The sequence below is a fragment of the Zonotrichia leucophrys genome, chromosome 17 (assembly GCF_028769735.1).
Source record: "Zonotrichia leucophrys gambelii isolate GWCS_2022_RI chromosome 17, RI_Zleu_2.0, whole genome shotgun sequence".
Lineage (NCBI taxonomy): Eukaryota > Metazoa > Chordata > Aves > Passeriformes > Passerellidae > Zonotrichia > Zonotrichia leucophrys.
In genome coordinates, this window is record NC_088186.1 from 5,739,108 (window position 1) to 5,763,026 (window position 23,919).

Below are 23,919 nucleotides of genomic sequence, written 5' to 3' on the forward strand. Positions count from 1 at the left end.
CGTGCACGGGCGCGCCGTGCGGGCGGCGCCGAGGCGCGGGCGGGCGCGGCGGGATGTCGGGGCCCAACGGAGACCCGCACGTGTTGGGCGGCGGCGCCGGCGACGAGGGCGACGAGGGCGGGGACACCTTCGAGGAGGAAGGTGCGTGGGGGAGAGCGGGTCCGCCATCTCGGAGGGGAACCCGTGGCGCAGGATGGCCTGGCCCGGTCCCCTGGGCTGCGGGAGGCAGAGCGCAGGTGTGCCCAGATGTGCTCAGGTGTGCCCAGATGTTCTGCCGGAGCGGTGCCCAGTGCCAGCGATGTACCCGCTATAGGGCAGTGGGGCTGGGAGACTGCAGGGTTTGATTCCCACCCAGCCATGGGGCACCCAGCTCCTACGTGTTGCCCTGGGATGGATTTTTTCTTCTGTGAAAAAATTATTTTGTGCTTTTGCTGGTGTACGGGGTGCTGATGTCAGGAAAGAGGATGTTCAGGTTCGGAAACCACAGGGCAGATCATGTGGGCAGCTCTGGAGAAGTAGTCATGCATGGAAAAAGGGAATTTAATGCAGCTTGGCAACTTCCACTTCGGGGCATTTCCGCAGTGCCTGGGTTTGCCCTTGGGTATGCTGGTTCTGATACTGCCCTGTCCGGTTAGAACCAGCCCGTGGAGAAAGTGAGACGACAGCAGAGCAGTATTGTGGACGTAGAGGTCACATAAAACTGGAATTCTTTCAGAGTAAGCACACTGCTACTCTTCTGTTGAAAATGGTGGAGCTGGGCTCTGCTGTTTCCCAAAACATTCTGTTCCCAGATGTGACCCACCCAGGTGATTTTAGGAGTTATATCTGGGATCTAGCTGCAGTGACAGGACAATCACATCTCAAAGTGTGTTCACTGCTTTGCATCATCACAGTGATTTGTATTTCATATTTTTTGAAAAGCTAAGAGACACATTGGATGTGATGGAGAAAGTCACTAAATTGGATCTACATCCTAAATAATTGGGTTGTTCAGCTTGTAATTAACTGGGCTTTGTGTGCTGGTCTTAAAGAGCTGCTGCTATTTCCTGGTCTAGTGGGGCTGAGGCTGTGGATCTCTTCCTTCACCTCAAGTAGGAAACCTGATTTTTGTCAACTATGCTTGTAAGAATGTAGAGGAGTTAATGCAATTGCCATGCTCCTGCTCAGTGGTTTTCCAATAAGGATGCGGTTATATTTCCCAAAAATCCACCAAGATTGCAACTAATGGAAAACAATCAAAGGTTTTTACAACTTATTTTTAAATGGGTAATTTTTTTTTATTTCCCAAAGCTGAAGAAATTATATACCCTTCATTTCAGTTTTAGGCATGGAGAAAATTAAGCTTCTGTTGTGATTACAAGCTTCTTGCCAAGCTGATGAATGTCCCTTGCCAGAAGTAGTTACCATGTCTGCTTGGGATCTGCTCACCATTTCACTGGAATATGGTGCACCAAGTTGAAAAGCTGTAATTCACATACCTTGAAAAATGCTGATAGTTTGAAAAATATTGGTACCTGCCACCTTTTTGGAAAGCATGTGTTTGTAGGATTGATTTTTAAATGCAAGAACATCATCAGTGCTATTGTTCATAGTGCCACCTCTATGTATACCTACAAGGCCAAACTTTTATTAATGAGCTCAAATGCAACATTACACAATTCTCCAAAGAATTAAAGGCTGCAACACTCTGAACAGCTCCAAAGTTATAAGGTTATAAGAAAAGGAGGATAATTATTTTTTTTATAGTGAAACTTCTTAGCTATTAATAATGCAAATGACTTCAATGTTTAAATATTCACAGTTCTTTTAAAGCTGCTGGAAATGGCAGTGCCTGGACCTGGCAAAGGGGCAGCTGAGAAGGGCAGAGCTGGTCTGGGGGATTTCAGCACAGCCTGACCTTCCTAGGGTGCCCAGAGCACATCCTCATCCTCCCTCCTCTCCCCACATCCTTCAGCTCAGCCCAGCGTTCCAGGCACTGTGAGTGTCACGCTGGGCTCAGAGTGGAGAGGAGCCAGCCCCAGCCCATGAGGTTGGGCTTGTCCCACCCACACAGGCACTGTTCCCTGTCCCTCACAAACATCAGCCCACAGGTCACAGCTCCACCTCTGCCTCCCAGCTGTGCCTTCAGAAAGGAACATGGCACTGGCTCCATCTGGGGTCCCCTGCAGCCCCCCAGGGGTCCTGAATAACCTCTGCAGTTTATGTTGTCTCTTTTTTCAGTTTGGGTTTTTGTTGTTCTTCAGGACTGTGTGAATATTGCTTGGAGCAATCCAAAAGCAAGAGTTGCAGAAGCACAGCACTCTTCAGCTGGGTAACAGAGCTAACACACACCACTGTGAAATGCCATTGTACTGAGGCACACTGCTGCACTTGAAACAATGCTGTGAATAAGAAACTACCTAGTGAACCAACTGCCAGGATTGTCTGCAGTGAGTCTAGGCTTAATCTGAAGTACCCAAAGCCTTAATAGAGCATGGAAATCCTGTGGCTGAACTCAGTGCCCAACACTTACCTTCCTGTGGAAATGATGGTGCCACTACCAGCACCTTTGGGCTCATCCCCTGCTCCTGCCACAGCCAGGATGGCTGCACTGCTGTGCCAGCCTGACTCCAGCCGGGCCTGAGTGAAGCACATCCCAGCTTGGAAGCCTTACCCAGTTCACAGAAAACAAACCCTACAACATGCTGACAAAGTGCCTGTACTATCAGGAAAGGGGATTCCAAAGGCAGCTGAAAAGGCTGACTTGTCTTTGGGATTTATCTGGTACTGTTGCAGTCAGCGCTCAGCCTGTGGCTGGCTGTTTGTGTGTGAGATCTGAGATGTGCCCACAGTGGGTTTGTACTGCCCAGGTACCTTGCCTTAGATCTTGTTACCAGTGTTCCAGCTTCCCATTGGCCTAGTTTGATCAGGGAACAGAGCACATGCAGGATTCAGTTGCATTTTAGTTCACCCAGCCAGGGGCAAATAAGGCACAGCCAGAATGCTGTGGGCATGTTTTGCCAGAGCTCTTGCTGCCTGCTCTGACTGCAGTGACTTTGTACTTGCATTGTTGAGTCTCTCATTTCCCTTGCTTTTAGAATATGCAGCAATAAACTCCATGCTGGACCAGATCAACTCCTGCTTGGATCACCTGGAGGAGAAGAACGATCACCTCCACATCTGCTTGAAGGAACTGCTGGAGTCCAACCGCCAGACCCGGCTGGAGTTCCAGCAGCAGAGCAAGCAGCTGAACACAGGAGCTGATGTGCAGGGATCCCAGCCTCCTGCCTAGAGTCTGACCACACACACAGCTGGTGTTGCTAAAGGACAGTTACTGGTCACCAATTTAATGTAAAACTTGAATAGCAGAGGTGCCTCGTTTCTGTTACTTGTTCCTTTCTGTGTTGTATCCTGCCATCATCTCCATGTTCTGTTTTCCTTTAGCTGTGAGACAGGTGCAGAAGCACAAAGGTGGCTGTAGGAGAGCTGGTTCTTTCTGCTCCCCAACATGAGCCTGACACTCACACTTGGTTAGAGCTGATTGTAGGAAACCTGAGCCCATGCAGGTAGTTTGCAGGCAGGCCCTCTTCACAAAGTGGAAAAATTATCCCTGCTCTCTTTTTCTTAAATCCAACAAGGAGTATTATGGCTTTACCCCCTTTGGCAGGGGCTGTCCTGACTCCAGGCTTGTCCCTAAGTGTAATGACACTGGAGAAGATGATTGAGCCCTGAGGAGGGCTTAGGGTAGCTGCTGCCTTGAAGCTACAGCTTCTTCTCCCTTAGTCACATTAACTGTGATGTATGAAATACTGGCATGTGGTTCCAGATCACTGGACACTTCCACTCCATTCCAAGCAGATAAGACAAACTACCAGGGTGATGCTTCTGACCATTGTAACTGGAAGCTGCCTCACTCCTTCAGCTGCCATTAAGGACCAAGGTGTGGAGAGAGGCAGAGCAGCCTGGTGAGGGTGAGCCCCCACCACAGCATCAGCAACAGAGAGCAGAGCCCTCCCTGCACATTCTGACAAGGCACGAGAGGTTTGCTCTGTACTTTGTGATCCTGTCAGTATGTCCTAGAGCCAGCACTTGTGAAGCAAGTCTTACTGTTCTACTTATGTAGTGTTAAAGGAGTTTTTTGGAAAGTTAAAAGAGGTTATTTAAAAGAAATCCGTTTTATTAAAATCAGTTTGAAACAAACTTTGTTCCTGAGAGTCTCCACTATGAGAACAGATTGGATTAAGCCTTGTGGTATTAACAAAGGACCAAGGTGCATGTTTTTGCCTAGCTTAGGACTTGTCCAAGACTGCTTGTCCAACAGTGTGTATCTTAGAAAGGAAAGTGTTCTGAGAAGCAGAATTCAGCAGAGTCTCAAGAGATAAACATTTTCTCTGGAAAGGAAACGAGAGGAACTACAAAGAATTCTTAAATCTGCATCTATCACTCCGTGACGTTTGTCCCCTATGGAAATCCCATTACCATCTTCTTTCAGGTTCAACAATCCCAAGCCTCAGTCTTTCCACATAACTGCTGTATCCCAACTGTACAAGTAATAAGCAACACTATCCTGTATTAGACACGCTAAAGCCAGGCTTATTTATTCTTAAAATAAAAACAGCAGTAAAGTTGAAGGTTTTGCTCTATTAAAAGACTCAGAAAATAAACATTTCCAGCAAATATCATATTGTAAAGGGCTCTCCTTTAAGGCCACTCTATCTGGGTTTGCGCCTGGAAGAGCGTCTGCACCCAGCAGAGGTGAGACCGCCTGTCTCACCTTTGGCGAGGGAGGAAGGCTCTGCTGCTGCCTCCTGGCCTGCATCTGCTGCCTCCTTCTGTCCTAAGCCTCCTCCACTCCCTGGATCCTGGTGGTCCTCTGTGCCTGCCCTCTGCCTGGCTGTGTTGGCTTCTTCCTCACGTCCCAGGGGCTCCCCTACGGTGTGGCTCTCCTCAGAGAACAGGCAGTCGGCACTAGTGGCAGTGGACTTGTCCTGTAGACTTTCTTCTTCTACAACCATGATACCACACACATCATCAGTCACACTGGCCAGGCTCTTGCCCACTGGCCTAGAGGTGGCCAGCTCACCCTTACCCTCCAGAGACCTTGAAGTTTGTTCTTGCAGGGCTGACAGCTCTGTGCCCTCCTTATCTATCCCATGATCATCATTCATCTTCTTGCTGGTATGTGCTGTTGTAGCAAGAGGCTGTTTTGGATCATCCAGCAATTGGGAGCTGGAGCCCTGGGAATGCAAAGGAGCCTCGGGGTAGGCAGTTGTGGCACGATGCCTTGCTGCCTTGTATCTCTGCAAATACAAACAAACCAACGTGAGAGAGAAGCCCGGCTCAGCTCCTGTCACTGCAGCAAAGCAGCAGCTGGTCCAGGAACACCTGTACAAAAACAGTGGTGAGTGGCAGGGGCACAAAGTGATCTCAGCAGCTCCTGGCCTGGCTGCTGAGGCTCTCAACAGAGAAGGGTCAGCTCCTGTGAGGAAAAGTTTATTAAAAACTGAAGTCCCTCTCGCATTACTTAATGCTGAGCGAGTGCATGGCAGACCTGTGGTTCCCGAGACAGAAATCACGATCTGGCAACTGTTAATGTCAGACTCAGGACTCTGTAGATGTAACAGTGCAAGTGACAGCTCCTGCTTCAGCTACTGCCAGGACACACACCCTGGGCATGTGAGGCTCTGCACAGCCCTCAGCTACTGCTGTGATTTAATGTTTATCAGCCAAAGCAAGGCTTAAGCTGAAAGCTTTGTATTTCTTCACTCTGTTGATACAATCTGCACAGTCAGTGGAACTGTTGACAGGAAGGCTACGATATCATATCCATTATATCTTGTTACAAGTCACTGGGGTTTTCCACAGAGTAAAGGTAAGCATATCATCAATAAAAGGACTCATTTGCACTCACTATCATGATGAACCAGTAGAGGTCTGTAAAGAGATTAAAATGGCTACTACGCATGTTCTAGACGGGATTTCAGGAAAACAACTCACTGTAGCTAGCTAACACATAGCAGGAACCCAGTCTTCAGTGCCCAGAGAGATGTGACCTAAAGGAGCAAACTGAAGTTCACTCTTTCCCACAGCAGTTCCCTTCATAATCAACTCCCTTTCAGCTGCCTGCTAAAGGGTTCTTTGAACTGGCACTAGCATTACACCTGACAATTTAAGGAAACAATTTCGAGCACAATGCCTTTCACCAGTCTGCAGTGTGGAATTACAGCACATCTGACAGGCAGCTTTACATTGTAATTCAGTTTATCACTGCAGGCTTGTTCCTCCTCTGTCCTCACAGAGGGATATGAACAATATCATATCACACTGGAATTGGATCAGTTGAGCCATACTGTACCCAAACCTAAGCAGGTCCAGGCATGCAAACTGGTGTCCAGAGTGATGCTGTAAATTGTCTCAACAGCACACAATTCTCTGCTTTGAAAACCTCTGCTGAGCTACTCTGCTGAGAACACCCCAGCAACTGGCAGTGATTTAACTCAGACTGTGACAACCCCAAGGCACCCAGGCAGCCAAGAATAATAGTTATCTGCCTGCAGACATGTAAGTCTGGACTCTTCTCACGAACTCCCCAGGTCACTCTGGCATGCATTTGAAGAGCATCTGATTTCAGCTCTAAGTGGGCCAAAAGAGTGACATAAGTGGTTGCTGCTGCAGTTTCACTCTATGCTGATCTAAAACAAGCCAGGAAAACAGCAAGTCCAATTCCTTCATTCCTGAGATGACTAGCTGCAGGAGTGGGAGAGGATGAGCAACCATGAAGGAACAGCTGTGGTCTCCTCCCATTCCAAATCCACTGCTCTGAGTGCTGGCAGAATTCTAAAGCACTCCACCCCTTCCTGAAGGCAGTGATGGCTGACTGGGAATAGTTTCTTCTGGCTGAAGACTAGAAGAAAATCATGAAGTTTTGGGGGTTAGGGGTGTATGTATGTGTGTTTGGGTTTTTTTTTTAAACACTATTTAAAAGGTGGTAGGGAAGCACAGCAGTTTTTGTGGGTGCAGGCAGAGGACCAAGTCGATGTGGGAGCCTCCCTCCTTGCCAAGGACAGGGAATTGGGCTCTCCCATACAGGAGGGCCCAGGCAGTGGTCATGGGATAGGGCAGAAACAGTGCAAGTCCTGTGTACCCTCTAAAAGTACTAATCCAGGCCCCTTACCCCCTGGCAAGTCAACAAGGACAGAACAACGGAGGCAGATTCCAGGCCAGCCCAGTAGGAAAAGCTTTAGATACAAAAGCAGCGAGGGGCAATATGGCTTCTTTAGGTGGAGCCAGAAAAGCAAAGGAACAGCATCGGTTTGCAGAGCTTTGTGCTAAGGAGTTTCTAGGAAAGGGCAGCAGACAGAGAGAGACAGACAGATAGACAGACAGACTTCCTCTTGCAGGCTGACCCTGGGGACAAATGGACTCTCACCAGCTTGTAGATTCTATCACATAAAGAGTCTGTAATGTTAAATTTTCAGATTTCTAAGGTATCTGATTTTACCAGGCCTCTTCCTGGATGAATCACACCCACGCTTTTGGCTAAAGGAGCTGTTCTTGCAGTATCACACCTGGAGATGCGTATGCACCAGCTTTCTTTACAAGGAACAGCCTCTCTCTCCTGCTCAATCCCACCTTGACCAACCTGTAATCTAACAGAGAAGAGGCCTAGGCTAAATGACAGACTCCACAGGTTCAGCAAACAGAGCGGACACTCTGAGGAAGATTCCCAGCCAGAAACAGGCAAAAAGATGACAGCAGCAGTAGCTGGGAAGCAGGACTTAACTGGTTTTAGATCTACAAGGGCCAAGGGAGACAAAGACAGAGCACACCAGGAGAAAGCTACAGCATAATGGACACCAAGGATGATGGAAATGAGCTGGAGACAAGACAGCTAACGTGGTGGATTCACTGGAGAGACACGCACGGGGGAAACAAATGCCAGGCCATGCAATCGCCAAAGGGTCTAACCTGAAAGTTCTCAAAATGCATCAGGGACTTGCAGTGTGCGAGCCGGGCAGCGGAGTCGCTATGGTAGAATTTGTGACACAGCCTGCAGAGGTAACCTGCGACGGGGACCAGAAAATCCAGGCCTGCGAAACGGGAGGGGAAGGGAAATCACAGATCACATTGAATGGAACTCAAATAATGAAAGCATGTTAAAAGAGAAGGGGGATGGGAGTAAAGGAGGAGAGGTGGAAAGCTTTGCTTCTGTTAATCAGGGATTTGCAAGATGACTTGCTGAATATCTCGTCTTACCATGGAATGGCTGTGGTTGATATTCAGAGAGAAATCTGGCTGCCAGAGCAAAGAAACTACACAGAGCGTTAAGGGGGGAAAAAGGGAGAAAAGAATACAATGGAAAACTACAGAGAACATGTGATCTAATGTAATGGGATCAAACCAAGCAGAAGACAGCAGGCGCGCAAGAGGAACACGCAGAGAACATTCACAGCATGAATCATTATTCCATCTGCCACACGATAGTGGAAGGTTACAGCGATATGGAAGATCCGTGTAAACAGAGCTCTCCTTGGGCACAAAACAGCCTCTGCAGAGCTGCCCTCCTCAAACACCAGTGGCCCTTAGGGGTTTGAAGTCAGTCGCTCACAGGGTGGGGACCAGACAGGGCCATCTGGAGGAGCCACTGCCCACCAGGCCAGCAGCACGGCTGAGGAACTGCTCGGAACAGCGTGGGGGTTCTGAAGCGGAGGAAACATGCACAGTTTGGGCCTAGCAGAGAGTTTGATACTGTCAGTGATGCTCAGTATCTCTCTGCAAGCTGCATTTCTGCTGGAAAGCATTCCAATCAATATGCTTTCCGACTCCATCTTTCCAGAGCATCCCTCATTTGCTACCTACTTTCTTCAGTACTCCTGCCCTGCTTGTTCCATGTCCTACCTTAGAAATGTATCTGGCTCTCATCCTTCTTCAAAGCAAAAGGCAGCTGACAAACATCAATCACATCCTCATGTTTTATCACACAGTAATAAAGAAACATCCTGCTTTCAGGAGAGGTTCTTCTCCAGGCAGCAGTGACCTGCACCAGTCCAATGCAGATGCTGGAGCACCATGGCCCAAGTTATTATAACAGTAGGTAGAGACCATCCTCTCCTACAGATACAGCATGTGGCCAGAGAAGGTTCTGTGGCCCTTTGTGCTTAACTCTGCTTGCTTACCATAGGCTGTGTCTGGACAATACTTCTCACTTCCTTCGTAATCCTCCAAAGACACTTCCTTCAGCCCAGTCTGGAAACCGAAAGAACATTAGTGCCTACTGTATCTATGGCAATTGTCAGGCTCTTGCATTTTTCTGGTAAGCAAAAATGGGAGCAAAACAGAAGATTCACATACCAGTGACCGAGTTACACAGCCTTTGATCAGGGGCAGATGCAAACCCCAATGTCAGCAGACCACTTCATTACAAGGGCTAAAATCACTCCTTGCACTTCAAGCTTGAAGGAGCTTAGCCATGTACCTCCTTCTTGGTAACTGCTCTCTATTGGGAATGTCAAGATAAACCTCTACACATTTGCTATCAGACCCAGCCACTGCTGGGCTGTTCAAAGAGACTATGTCAATACTGTTTTGTGCTCCTCAACAAGGTTAATATCTGAAGACAGCAGAAGCTGTACAGCCCAGCAGAAACACCTGAATGTATCCCACACACAGTGCCTGATTCTCTTCCACATCACCCTGTGCCCTCGAAGAGCCCTCCAGTCCCACCCTCCTGCTGTGCAAGACTGAGCAGACTCTTGAAAGCCTGAGCTCAACCAGCCTAAGTCACAGGATCCCACAGCAGATTCTCAGATAGGTCATTCCTTCTCCTGTTGCATAGCATACCTGTTTGGCAGCAGAATCCTCATTCTCCATCAGCACTACATCATGGTCTTCCTCCTCACCAGCTCCTCCCTCCTCCTCCTCCTCTTCCTCATCATCATCTTCAAAACAGCCAACAGCATCCACAGTGATCAACTCCTCTGAATCTTCTGGGCTCCCCAGTTCCTTCTCTCCTAGCCTAACCTGTAAGGGACAGAAAAGAAAGATCAGATCAACTTTGCACTCACCATTTAACCAAGGAAGAGCCCAGACTCAGGACAGATTGTATGTGATGAGCAGAAGGGACTGAAAGAGGGGCATAAAGCTCTATTACTTCTAGACACATCCAACACCTCCCTTTTTCACACAACAACTAACAACTGAAGTTCAGCAAAAGATGAAAATTAAAACAGGGTTGGAAGAAGTGCGTATCTTCCTTTCAGCCCTCCAGTAGTCAGGAAAGCAGAAAGTTATTCTGCTCTACAGTGTGGCTGCCTCCAGACCTGCACAGCTCTCCATGCAGGCAGTATTACCTCTTTGGCTTTCTGTTTGTGCTCAGGGGACTTCATATGCTCCACAAACTTGCGGGGGGTCTTGAAGTGGCGGCTGCAGACGGTGCAGAAAGGACGAAGCGAGCGTTTGGCCAGCTAAGGAAAGAGGGACAATTTCATTTCACAAAAGGCACTGCTTTGGAGGAATGCAGATGAATCTTGAAACAAAGCCCTGCATCCTGGGAGACCACACAGAAAAACAGTTTTTTCAGGAGAAAGGGCTCCCTAACTCTTATCCACCAAAAAGATGAAAAACATGCAGAGCAAAATAAGCGTGTCTTAAAATAGGTGTTCTGTCCCTTCTTCCCTAAAAGTCAACAAATATGCTGGCCTGCCTGAAGTTTAGCTTAAAGAGGCTGCCCACCAACTCCTCCATTCAATTCATTAGGTGAGTATGCTAAGCCATATTTCTTAATAAAAGTCAACCACACTGACACATCATGACAACTGGAAGCTCCAACAATGCCAGAAGCAGGGGGTAGCACTGCAGTGACCTTGTGGAGGGAGTTACTGGCAGAACTTACTATGCACCCCTCCACTTCAGTCACTTCTCCTTTGCTGCTTGGGGAGCAGGAGGTGCTACACACTTCCATTTAATCCCCAGACAAAAGGTCAGTGCAGAATGAAGTCCATGCTATGGCTGTTACCTTGTGTTCCTGGGTCCTGCGATGTTTGATGAGGTCCCCTGTGAAATGCACCTGGCAGGTGTTACACCACCGCTGCTGGGTCTCTCTGAAGTGACAACAGATAGAGCTGGAAGTCACACCTTTTTCATTCTCCGTGGAATACTGCAGGTAGCAATCAGTCCCTGGCATTGTTTTCTTCACAATTCCTATCTTTACAGGCTCGAATTTATCTTCTCTACTTCTCACCCACTTACAGGTTGCTTTAGCTTGTGCTGACAGAAATGCACCAGATAAAACAGGTCTCCTACTTAATCTACTGTATTAAGAACTACACAGGTCAAAGTCAGCTCTGGTATCCTTCAGCAAGATAGAAAGTTGCCTGAAGGAGATTAAGGCCCTTGAAACCAGAGGGGGTTTGTACTTTACCTTAAACTGAGAGGCACCCTGATGCAGTGAAAAATTTTAGAACCCATGTAGGGCCACACTCAGATCCAATTTTCTACTGCAGACCAACACTTACCCATCTTTTCCTGCTAGCACCTTCTGCTGTTTCACCATGGGCAGTAGTGAAACAAAACAAACATTGCTCATGTGCTGAATCTCCCCAAGTCGCTGCTGGTGCTGAATTCCAGCCATGTGGGATTGGAAATTCTGAAAGAGAGGTTAGGAGAAAAATCCTTTTAAATGTATTCCAAACACAGAAAATAATAGGTATGAGCTGTGCTTTCCTTTCTTTTGACTGCTGTTTAACAATGAAATATAAAAGCTTAAGAGCATGGCTGCCTGTGGATCCGCCCACATTCTCTCTCTAGCAGCTTGCCTGCCAGCTCTCAGGAGAGGTTTATTTTATCTGCATACTTGTCATCATTTCTTATGTTCCTTGCTCCTAAAACATGAGCCCTTGCTAACAAGAGATCAGCCCTCTAATTCCCATCTCTTGACCACCCTGTCAGACCTGTGCATTTTTACCTGCTGACTGCAGCAATTGGTCTTGCAGATGTAACAGTAGAATTTAAGGACGGATTCTGGGTTGGGATCAGCTGTGCCCACGTCGCAGGCCCAGTGCCCTGGTTTCAGAGCTGTGGTACTGATAGCTCTGCTCTCACTGCTCTGCTGAATAGTCACTTTCAGTGAACCTCCAGAGCTCAACACCTGTCAAAAGAAGGAGTCAACATTAAGTTCAATCCCTCAGTAGAATAAAAATTACACCTGCTTTTTGTATGTCACCCAAGCTCTTTACCCTTTAGGAAAAGGCACGTAAGCTTGAGCCCACAGGAGGCTGATCAGGACTCTCATACACACTCCTCCCCAAGCTGCTAAATCAGCAATCCCTGTGTCGTAGCACCAGCCCTATTAGCACAGATGGTTGCTTCTGCAGCCTCTGCAGCCACTGTATGATCCAGTCTCTGGGGACTGGAGCCACAAACAATTGTTGCTAAGGGACACAATCAGCTCATTTTTCTCCACAGCAAAACTAAAGCCTACTCAGCACAACACCTGATGGAGTCAGGAACTCAGACATGGGCAGGATGATACATTTGATCACATCAATAAATGTCTCCAATTATGGAAGACTGTCAAGTCTGATTCACACCTGAGGTTAAATCTTTGTCTGCTCACAGCTTTACACAGCCTGAGGTCCTGATTTAACATCTAGCATGGGGGCCACGTATTTCATGCAAAAGACTCTCAGGTTGAATCTTTTAACACCACCTGAATCTTTTTACACTTGCTCTTTAGCAATATGAAAGATGTATTTAGCTATGGCCCTCCACACACAGAGTTTAAGTAACTCTTTCAATTCACCTTTCCATCTTTCCAGCTGAATACAAAAATCTTAATGAATGCCCCATCCATAGGCAGCAGTAGGTGAGGAACGGGCCAGCAGAGGTACAAAAGCAGCAAGTCAGAGCAGACTGTGCACTAATTGCAGACATATTATGCCTTATTGCCAGGGACAACAGCTTACAGCAGGAGACAGAGCTCCAGACGTGGGTGCCAGCTGGTTCCCAGTGGCAACGAGCTTCTCCAGGATGGAGGGGGAGGTTGTATGTTCTGCACCACCCCTGCATGGAGCGGTGTCTGCTCACCTCAGGAGCCTTCGGTTCCTCTGAGAATTTCCTCTCTCTGGAGAGATCTTCAGCTGGGTACTCCTTTGCATTGTCTGTACCTAAGAAGGGAGAGTCCTTTTACCTTTTAGCAGTCTTAAATCAAAACAGCAATGACAGGAAAAACAGAGCAGCAGGTGAGTGAAGTCAGGGAGCTTTCCTCACAGCACTGTTGGCCATAAGCCAGTTCACAAACCTTTCTCCTTATCCTTAATAATTAAGACAGAAACATCCAATCATTTGCCTTTGGCAGGTAACAGATATTAGGGGACATCGTTTGTATTTGGTTCCTAGATTTTTTCCTGTTTTCCCCATCCTGTACAACTGGGGGAAGAACATTTCTGTAGATCCATGGGACCTACAGGTGTTGTTCCACCAAGGACAGCCCTAAGAGTTCAAATCACAGGGTTCAGCAACTCACCATCAGCTTGGACATGGGTGCATGAGACTCCTGCTTTCTTGCTGTCTGTGGCATCCTCTAACGCAGACTCGCCAGTCCCACTTCAAGGATATCAAGAAAATTACCTTAATTGCCATGTTACAGACACGAGTTTCAAAAGGCACACCAAGGCACAGGCTGGGGTCTAACCTACCACACTCTCCACTAAACACAAATCCATAAGCTACTGGAAGTGGTATTTCAGGCAAGAATTTGGCAGAAATAAATAAAATAATGTAGAGTGGGTGTTCTAGAACGGATTCAGAAACAGCAATAATCTGGACAAGAAAGCTACAACTGATTTTTTGGTTAGCTGCCCTCTCCTGCAAGAAGCCTGAAGGGAATTAAGTTCATACAAGAAATATTCTCAGTAAGAGCTCTGAGAGCTCTCTCCTGTCATGACTGGTGACCTGTAGGGAAATTGCAACACCTGGACAGTGCTCCTGGCTGCTCTGTACACGAGAGAAGAGACCTATTAGCACTGAAGGAGTTCTCCATGGTGCCTTTACAGGGATTTCACCACAGCTGCCTGTTCTATTCATACCAGTCGTGTTTCATTTCAGAGTCCCTACAGCTCTGCTTGTGGGGGAAGTGAAACTCCACAAAATGCAAATCAAAAGGGCCTTGCTTTTAGTGATCTCCTAAGAAGAAAAGCGTTCCTGAGGGGACTATTGAGAATAAATGTCTGACTTCCAGAGGGCACACAGTGTTCTCTGCAGTCTCTTTCTACATCCCCCATTTTTCTGTCAGGACTAACTTTCCACCATGACTTGACTGTCTGCTCTGAGGGCGGCTCAAATTCCCACCTGCTGGTGTCCTTGTGCCAAGAGGGAGCAGCACCTTCTGCACCAGCAGGACAGAGGATAGCGCAGGTAGCGCGTCCCGTTAGCCGCACGCACACCGCATAATTCATCAGATTGATAAGTGATAAGGGAACTGGGTTACACAGCTATAAATATGCAGCAGGGTTTGGGCACTGCAAACACGAATTAAACAAGAGTGACTGGCATTAACATTATTTGTCAGGTGCTGCCAGCAGGCTCAACGCTGACGGTACCACACACAGATGGTGCCAGCACTCAGGGCGAGGGTTTGCAGCCTGAACTGCAAACCTAAGGAGCGATCTAAGGGAGCAAAAGCCACCACGAGCATGATTTAAAGAGAAAATGGTATTCTACAGATACTTGTCATGCCATGCTAGAAGTGGGTGTTCAAGGAGGATTTGAAGATCATGAGTGCTTTCTGCACTGGAATGAGGATGTTGTTCCAGGTGTACAGATGGTACATAGGAGCAAAGGCAGAAGTGGGAAAAACCTGAAATGTAGAAGGAGGCTGGTATTTCTGGCTAAAGGGAAATGGAACAATGAAGCATGAAACATAATTTTATGACATAGATGGGGGGAATGCCCTTCTCATTTGTGAAGGGCAGTATGAGAACAGGGAAATTTTTTTTTTCACAGATCCTTCATCTGTTCATTGGAAGATACTAGAAACACTTAAAAAAAAAAAAAAAAGCTAAGGAATAATCTATTCTAGGTAAATACCAGCCATAATATATGCATCAAATCTAGCAGTCCCTAACTGCAGCTTAGGAAAGAATTTTCCTAATAGCTGGCTTGCTGCAGTGAGAGCTGTCATTCCTCAGACTTGATTCTTGTTTTCAGTGCATGTAACAGGACTTTGATTAATACCCTGCTAAATATTAATGTAATTAAAATTAAATTAGCTTTGGCAAACAGATTAACAAAGCATGCACTCAAATGTATTCGACCTAGCTTTAATTGAATTTATTCACTTTCTTGCTAATCAGAGTCCATAACTCACGACGGTCCCTGAGCACACAATATTTACCACTCTTTAATGTTTTACTTTGATGTTTGGATATTACCTTGATAATGTAATCCTGGAATATTCCCCCTAAAGCTATGCATTAATCTGTAACCTACAGATGGGAAACAGCGAGGTGAGGAAACTTGTCCAAAAGCAGGCGGCGAACGCCTGTCAGGGAAGGTAAGAGGGCCCAGGAGTCCTGACTCATCGTCGTTAACATATGCTGGAGAATTCTCAAGTCAGTGCCTACAGAAATCTGTATTCACTCCTTCCTCTTCTCCCTCCACACCAGCCAAGGGCGGCAGCTCTGGGAGAGGAGCAGCCCGGTGCAGATGGCAGCGGAACTCCGCGAGTGCCTTCCCACTAGATGGCAATGCAGCCCTGCCTGTCCCTGCCGCGCCCTCGGAGGCCGGGATGGGGCTGCCAAGGCCGCATCCCTGGGGGATAATAGGATTGCCTTTGTCTATTTTTACCCAACAGACACAAGGCAACCTTTGCAGAAAGGATGCAGAACTCAACGCTCATGGATACAGGCTTGGATACTATTGATTCCCTTTCCTTTATCATTTCTCAAAATAAACTACCCTCCTGTACACCTACTGTAACCTAATATATTCCAAGGCTTTCTTACCCTTTCTGCTCATTTCTTTTTTGACATTTAGGGAAGAAACTGAAGAGAAATACACCAGAATAGAAAAGAACCTCTATGCTTCTTATAGGGATCCTAGCAGAAGAATACACGAACAAACTCAGCTTTGTTGCACATCCAGAGGAGGTGCCTCTCTCATTTTTCATTCTCTCCCTAGCAGAGACCCCACAACACCCAGTATCTCAGCAAGCACCACAAGATTTTCTGAAGCAAGCTGTTCACAAGCATCTGAAATACCTCTTACATGCTAGACAACAGGCCAATAGAGTATACAGCCCTAATGATCAGAAAATAAAATTAGACAATTCTAAACTCAGTAACTATATCAATACCCCATTCAATAAATACCTCTTCAGTCTTTTTGCTGCAGGCTCAGTGTTCAACACAGACTCTGCTGGAGTTCTTGGCTCTGCAGGAACACAGAAGGAGACTTCCTTAGCAAAACAGATCATGCCACCTTGGGCGTGTTCCATATCTGAATAGCAAATGCCAATGAGGCTCTGTTAGAGCAAACAGTACTAAATACTTGCTTATTCTGAATTTATGAGCTGCTATGACAAGGTTAGATAATGACCTCAAATATTTGAGCTTTATTGCAATGTCACTGTATGAGGTGTTGATCATAAAAAGAAATATGTGTTTGTATCTACTAAATGGGTCTCAGTCCTGTACCTAAGTGACAAGAGCCATGATCATGGGAACATTAATATAAGCCAAGGTGGCACATCTACTGACAGCAACCAGTTAATAAGACAGTTTTCACTGCTGCATATTCCCTGGTCACAACCTCATCAAAGCCTGCAGTTTTAAATCGTGCACTCCTCAGTCAGAAATGACATTCCCACATCTGTATTGTATCTGACATCAAGATACTCAGTGCCAGCAGTTTCTGTTTTGACAAGTGGGGCACCAGGACTTTCAACTCATCTTTTTCTTAGCTGATTGTTACTGGTTCTGCTTGATGTGTTTGGCTGCATGAGATGTTGACTTCAGCATGGGTAAGGCAATGTGAAAGCTTTAATTTCAGACTGGTTTTCTTCCCCTCCCCATCTTAAACAGAGCTCAGTGTCATAAGGGACTTCTGAGAGGCATCCATGCAAGAGAAATCGAGGAGGCTCATAAAAAAAAAATCAGGTAGAAGTGGTACATGAAGCACATAGCAAGGCTATCACAAGCAGTTTAAGTATTTACAATTAGAGAGAAACATAGCTGATTAAGCCTAAAATCATCTCCAGTTTTTGCTGCACGACTAGTCAAGAGATGTTTATCATATTTGCAAGCAGTTGTTTCACTACAGGCTCCCCCTTACCTGTGGATGGTGAGGAATTGTTCTGCTCTGACCCTGCTTGCATTCCCTCTGCAATTTCCATTTTGTCATCACCTTGTGTCTGAGATGAAGAACCAGGATCCAGTTCCCGCTTCCTGTCAGGAACCCTCTGGAAGTCCTGCAATGGGCAGAGAGTCACTGCCTTCTCCTAGTCCTTAACACACACTGCCTAAAGCACCAGTTTTACTGTGGGGCAGGAACAGAATTCCAGTGATAATGGAAAGAAATAGATGGCTCACAATGGACTGCCTCACCTAAGGCAAGCTTACATGGCCAAAGAGAGCGAGGTATTTCAGTTCCACAGGCAGCCAGGACATGTCCCCAGAGCTTTAAGCAGCAGCTGTAGGAAATCCAGCTGCTTGCAGAGGGTAGGATCATGCTAGAGGAACTCTGGCAAGAGGTGCTTGGGCAGGGAAAAGGATTGTCCAAAATAATTCCCCTTCTTTTGACTATAGAGTCCAAGACTGCGAGTTTACCTTATCCACCACATCTTTTTGACAGAATGGGATGAAATATGCCAAAGCTAATCTAAGAGGAGGCAAGTAGCAGTCAACCCAAGAACCATTTCCAGGATACAAAAGAGGTCTTAATTATGGAAAGTGAGAAAGGTTTTCACAAAACAAGAACTGTAGATTTTACAAAATCCACAAGGAAAAATATGAGTCTGATCTTGAAAAGTGGGAAACAGCCCAAAGAGGCAGAGTGTCCATAGTAGGAGCAATTTGCCTGGGAATAATAAACAGCAAAGCACTTAGCCAGGATTTCTTCTGTTGTAATTACTTTTAAGCTGATACCTCTAAAGGCTTCTTTTATACCCCAGGTTTAAACAGTTCTATCATGGAGAATTCTCTCTCTTGGGCAAGTAATGACAAGAAACCTTTGCACTGTAAATGTAAATATGGACCACAAAAGCCTTCGGGATGGAATGATTTCTGCATTTCTGTGTCAGCAGCATGGCACAAAACATTATTTTCTTTGTAAGGCTCTCTCCCTTCCCTTTTGTACTCCGCCTACTGTGCACTCAACAACTGCAAGTGTAACGGGAGCACAAAGCTCCCCAGCGGCTGGAGAGCACAGCCCCACCTTGCGGAAGGTCCGGTTCTGCCGCTGGAATGGGAGGCTGGGGAAGCCCAGCCGAGCCGGCTTTAAGGAGACCCCGACAGGCGGCGGCCCCAGGAGGGAATGTCTTGTAGCCTGAGGGAAGAACTGCTGCAGTGCTGGCGCCGTCATGTTAAATCCACGCAGGTTTCCTATAAATGCAAACACAGCGTTTCACCACCCTGTGCTGTGCAAAGGAGAGAAAATCTTCCACCTGAACAAGCAGCAGGTGGGGAAGGGCTCCTCTACACAAGACCCTGTCCTTTACTGGGCACTGCAGAGGTGCTCTGTGCTCTGCCCTCCTCAGCACACAGAATGATTTGATGTGATAGCAACCATTACTATGGATCAGGCTATTTAATTATAATTGCCACTCCAGGCAAAGATCATTAGAGCAATTATTTGATCTGAGCACATTAGCACTCGTGTTTGCAACAAACAAGGTCTTGTTTTACAAAAATTCTCTGTAAAAAAGGAAAATTCACCCCACATTTGTGCAGCTGACTGCCCACACCATAACTTGAAGCTCTTTAAAACAAGCCAGTAAAAGCATTTCATTTAAAACAACACCAAACTTTAAAAAAAAAATCCCACAGTCCTCTCTGCCACCTGGTTGTCATGCAAGCTCAACATGTCAACCTCAACTCTGACACTTGAGACTCTGCCATTTCCAATTATAATGCTCTGCTTTCTGAACAGTTCAGCATCCACAGACTATTAACCAAGTGTCAAAAATTTCTTCTGAAGACAGTCCTTGTCACTCCCATTTCAGGTGTGAGGGAATGGAGAAGCCCAGATGCCTCAGCTGTACCCTCAGAAACCATCCATCATTCAGGGAACCTGGACTTAAATTGCCATTTTTTCTCCCTCACTCGAATTAGTGCACACTCCAGCCTTTTAGCAGCTGTCAAAACAGGGCAGCAAAGTTTGGAAACAGGCACCCAACACCTGAAAAACCAAGCTACACTCCTAAAAGCCTGCAACACAATAGGAAGTACTCCCTATGTTTGTCTTGAAAACCAATCTAATCTATTATTACTTCCCATATATAATCCCTTACTGTAAAAGGGCATAACTATATTAAAAAAAAATTAAATCTAACAGAAGAAATCATCTTCTGCTCTTGGTTTGACAACATTAAAGAACCACACATCTGTTTCAATTTGAAGTATTTATCTTTTCCTATTCCCACTGCTGAAGCCACACACAGCCAATGAATTATTTATGCTGATGCTTCCCAGGGACAGAAATGGCACAGCATCAGATATTCTTACATGTAACCCAAACCTGAATGGCCAAAAAATTCATGTCCCTAAAAAGGGCCACATGGACACTGGCAATCATATTCCATGTTACCTGTGGCTACCTGAGGTAGGTGACTAAGAGAAGTCACAACTCCATGGAGAGGTGAAGAGGAGCAACACTAAGATAAAGTGCATGTAAAGTGCTCATTAACATATCTTATCCTGCTCTATCTAATTAGCCCCAAGGCCTTGGCACACTATTTAAATACAACTCCTCAATAAAAGATTCAGGGAAAAACGTCAGCTGCAAACACATCTAGAAGGAGCATGACTGACTGAAGGCTGGAGTCACAATTTTTCCTGATATATGTACACCAATCATCAGAGCACGGCTGGTCCTTTCTCACTGTCACTTTCCCTTCAACCTGAGAGAGGTCTGTGGAGAGCCACTGGAGTCACTAGAGAGCCCTCTCATTAAATGGGCAAGGGAGAACAAAAGGAGAGTTAACGACATGCAGAATAAATCTTTTGTCTTCACATCTGGACATGATTCACAGGCAAGGTAGAAATTGCAGGCATTAATCTAGACTAGGCACTTGAAAACTATCTCAGGTACTGATTTTCTGTGTTGAAAAGAACTGTCAGGTTAAGACATGAACAAAAAATAAAAACATATCTTTATTCCTATTATCTTTACATTAGCAATTCTATTATTAAAGCAGCTTCATAATTTGTTTTGAAAACACAAAAAGAAAAGGAAAATCCACTTGTGGAAACATAATAATGGAAAGACAGAGATATTGCCCACCATAGAAATTACAGTCATTTCAGGGAATCAAAATTTCACAATACAATTGACACCCAAACCATCTTCTACCTTAATATACTGTGTTTGTTTGTACTGCACTAACTCTGGACAAAGAAAATAATCTACTGCAAACAAGGCTAGTGTGTACATAACAGATAATTAAATAAATGGCCTTAACCTTGTAACCAAGAAAGACAAACAATCAAAATCTCAGTATATTATCTAAATATATTGATGAAAAAATACTTGCTCCATCATGCCTAAAAGGGAAGGAATGTATTCAGTATCTAACCTGATACCTCCTAGTGCTATTCCCAGTTGTGAACAGCTGGGCACACGTGATTTTCAACAACTGAAGAGCCTCTGTTCTGAGGACTAGGGACTAATTTAAAGAGAAGATGGAAGGAAAAAAAAAAAAAGAAGACAACAAACAGAACTGCCAAGCACAAGAACTGCACTGGTTCAGCAGGAAATAGCCATGGTATGGTTTCAGTCCAAGAGGATGATTAAATAACTCCAGTAAGTAAGCGTTTCCCATAACGACAGTACCTTGCATCTGCTGCATGAGTAAGGCCCGCTGAAGCATAGGATTGGCACTGAGCAGCGATGGCTGATTTGTTGCCCGTAAGCTCAGCATCTGTTGCTGCTGCGGCGGCGGCAAACCCCTGGAAAAGAAGGCATCAATCATGAAAACCCAATAAAAACTGTACCCTTCCATTCCAGGCATAAAACAGAGGGGCAAATGGCTGAAAGGCTGATATACATGCATGAAAAGACACCATGCGCTGGCACTGTATCCTCTTTCCTCCACTCTCCTGGAATTTCCAAAGCTGACAGATTGTCTATCAAAGAATTTGAGGTCAGAGACAACTCCTTAGCACCAAGCCCACATAGAGCCTCCCAAGCAGCACAAAAAAAGCCCAGGAGCTGACTGCGGTTCTACAGAATTATGCAGCACCCGTCAGGAGAAATGAGTGATCTAGATCAGCAGCTACATTTAACACGACAACAAAAAAGTTCTAAAAAACAGGGAGTTTTTGCAGTAGCTTAGAGCTCGTTTTCCCAAAATCAACACCTCCCACACGGAGCCAGACAGGTCAGAACTGTCAATGGTGCCCCCTAACTGCAAGAACCAGATGGAAAAATAAAGCACGGCCTTCATATTTAAAACACGAGGAGGAAGAAGCAGCGGGGAAGAACTCTCCAGTTCTAAGGAGGGTGGAGCAGACGTGAGAGAAAAGTCTGAGGAAACTGGCAGGCACTTCTTGAGGCGATTGCAAGGTCAGGCCCACCTCTATGCACGCTGCTGACACAGCTGAATCTGACAGAACTGAAGAGAGGTACAAACAGGATCGAAATATCCACCCTGACAAAAAAACCCAACCCCTTTAACAGAATTCACAGCAGCTCATCTTCACATTTGCTGCTCTAGATTGTTCCAGTCTCTGAGCAGAGATATTTATACTGCAAAAATCTTACTTTTAAAGGTGTAAGATGCAGCGTGCTATCTAGCAGTCAGCCCCTTACTGGCATTTTAAGTGCAGCTTTTTTTTATAGCATAAAATATATAAAAATGGTAAAAAGATTTGCAGGTTCATATTTCGAGTAAAACAGAAAATTTCCCACGCTTACCTCAGAGACAAATGCCTTATAAGGATAAAGTAATACAATAATTCCTTAAATAACAAATTAAATTTCTTCCTAAATTCAAATCCCATTGCTTTGAATTTGCAAAGAATAAGTCTTTAAAGATAACAGTAACTGCAAATGAATGCATTATTTCAGAGAATTTGTGCTGGTTCTACAGATCTCAGTTCATCGGGGACAAATGCTCCTATTTAAGTTGTTTCACATCTTGCATTTTTTAGGAAAACCGTGGTTATTTTCTGGCAAATGTTCTTTCTCCTTTCACAAACAAAACACAATTTTCTCCATCCCGTCCCTGCCCCACCGTGCTCAGCCTTAGAGCTGGTGCCATTGCAGAAATAAGTTCAATCATCGCACCCACAGCAGCAGACCCAGCCAGAGAAAGCAAATAAATAAACACTTTAAGTTCAACAATAAAACAATAAAGTGCTCGTGTCTGCTGAGGGTGGCTCTGCTGAGTGCTGCGTTTCTGCAGGAGAAGGCGTTTTCCCCGAGCCCCGGCTGCCCTGCCCGCCCTGAGGGGCTCGGAGCACCCACCCACCCAGCGCTCCCACACGGACTGCCCGGGTCACCCCCGGGCTCTCGGGGACGCCAGCCCCGGAGGGCGGACAGGGACCCCCGGAGCGCTGAGCGGACACGGCAAGACCCCACAGGGGCCGCCGCCCTCCCTCCCACACCCCCGGCCCCCTCGGTGCCACCGGGCTCGGCCCCGATCGCGGCCCGCGCCCCCCAACTCCCGCCCGCCTCCCTTTGTTGCCTTCCCCGCCAGGGGAGGGCAGCGCCGCACCGGCCCCGCCGCGGCGAGCACGGACGGAGCGCGGGGAGGCGGAGGAGAGCGATCCCCCGGGACAGGCCCCGGATCCCCGGCCTCGCGTAGCGGCGCTTACCGGCCTCCCTGCTGCGCCGGAGGGTGGTGATGGTGCTGCTGCTGCTGCTGGAGGAGGTGCTGGAGCTGCAGCAGCTGCTGCTGGAACTGCTGCTGGTTGAACATGTCTGGGGAGCCCCGAGCGAGGCGAGCCTGAGACAAAATACGGGAGGGCGAGGGAGGCACCGGCTGCGGGGCTGGCGCGTATCAGCCCAGCAGCCATTGAGCAGAGGAGCCGCCGCCGCTGCCGCCCATTCATTCACTGAGCCGATCCCCCCCTGCCGCCTCCTCCTTCCCCCCGGGGTCATCGCAAGCGGCAGCCTGTGGAAGAGGTTTCCAAACCCCACCTCCCAAAACCCGCTCCCACCCTCCCCTGCCCGCGGCGGGGCCGCGCCGGGACCCGCAGCCGCTTCCCGTCCCTTCGCCTCCTCGCCCCGCCGACACTCACGGCGCAGCCCGCGGCGATCACCGCTCCCCGCCCGCCGCCTCCATCTTCCCGCCGGGGACAACAAGCACCTGCCCGGCCCCGCTGCCCGGCCCAGCCCAGGCGGGAGGCAGCTCCTTGGGCAGGGCTGCGGGACAAGGCCGCCCCCGCGGGGCTGGGGATCACCCCCGGAGCCTCCTCTCAGGTCGCCCCAGCCCGCAGCACCTGCATCCCTCATTCCCCGCGCAGAGGCGGCATTGAGGTTCCCTGTCCCTCGAGAGGGCTGGGAGGGAATGGACACCATCTGCCCAGGGCTGGGCAGGGAATGGAATAAACTGCTGCACAGGAGCAGCAGATGGCATCCAACAGCGTGGGCTTTCTGCTCTTTGTTGTTTTTGGTTTTTTTTTTTTAAATAGTCCAGGGGAATCTTTGGTAACCATCTCACCGAGAAGATGGAAAAAACCCAAAGCAGCCTCTGGCCATTTGCTGTGGTCACATCTTGGCAAG

The 23,919-nt window shown here is 47.1% G+C and overlaps 2 protein-coding genes across 4 annotated transcripts; one reads left to right on the forward strand and one right to left on the reverse strand.

Moving 5' to 3' along the window:
- Positions 1 to 4,610, forward strand: BBLN (bublin coiled coil protein). Its single transcript, XM_064727367.1, has 2 exons — positions 1 to 141; positions 3,078 to 4,610. Exons 1-2 carry the CDS (start codon positions 54 to 56, stop codon positions 3,269 to 3,271), a joined length of 282 nt encoding a protein of 93 aa, XP_064583437.1. The 5' UTR covers positions 1 to 53; the 3' UTR covers positions 3,272 to 4,610.
- Positions 4,550 to 23,569, reverse strand: CIZ1 (CDKN1A interacting zinc finger protein 1). 3 transcript variants are annotated; one of them, XM_064727365.1, is made up of 17 exons: positions 23,436 to 23,569; positions 23,010 to 23,140; positions 21,025 to 21,140; positions 18,409 to 18,575; positions 17,308 to 17,443; positions 16,347 to 16,407; positions 13,502 to 13,581; positions 13,063 to 13,142; positions 11,942 to 12,124; positions 11,493 to 11,623; positions 10,994 to 11,078; positions 10,329 to 10,442; positions 9,820 to 9,999; positions 9,156 to 9,225; positions 7,948 to 8,069; positions 5,080 to 5,279; positions 4,550 to 4,984 (listed from the first exon to the last, which is right to left on the reverse strand). In XM_064727365.1, exons 2-17 carry the CDS (start codon positions 23,111 to 23,113, stop codon positions 4,948 to 4,950), a joined length of 1,866 nt encoding a protein of 621 aa, XP_064583435.1. In that variant the 5' UTR covers positions 23,114 to 23,140; positions 23,436 to 23,569; the 3' UTR covers positions 4,550 to 4,947. The 3 variants fall into 3 exon arrangements, with proteins under 3 accessions (XP_064583435.1, XP_064583434.1, XP_064583433.1); XM_064727364.1 differs by having other exon boundaries at positions 5,069 to 5,279; XM_064727363.1 differs by having other exon boundaries at positions 4,550 to 5,279.
- Between the last annotated feature and the right edge of the window lie 350 nt (positions 23,570 to 23,919).

Bases quoted from the DNA above. Each gene is read 5' to 3' on its own strand.
- CIZ1 (XM_064727363.1), bottom strand. From the start codon at position 23,113: ATGTTCAACCAGCAGCAGTTCCAGCAGCAGCTGCTGCAGCTCCAGCAC. The intron at 13,143-13,501 runs GTGAGTTGCTGA...CTCCCTTCTTAG, and splicing joins CACCCATGTCCAAGCTGATG to GTACAGACAATGCAAAGGAG. The intron at 8,070-9,155 runs GTAAGCAAGCAG...CCCGTTTCGCAG, and splicing joins TTGTCCAGACACAGCCTATG to GCCTGGATTTTCTGGTCCCC.
- BBLN (XM_064727367.1), top strand. From the start codon at position 54: ATGTCGGGGCCCAACGGAGACCCGCACGTGTTGGGCGGCGGCGCCGGC. The intron at 142-3,077 runs GTGCGTGGGGGA...CCTTGCTTTTAG, and splicing joins GGACACCTTCGAGGAGGAAG to AATATGCAGCAATAAACTCC.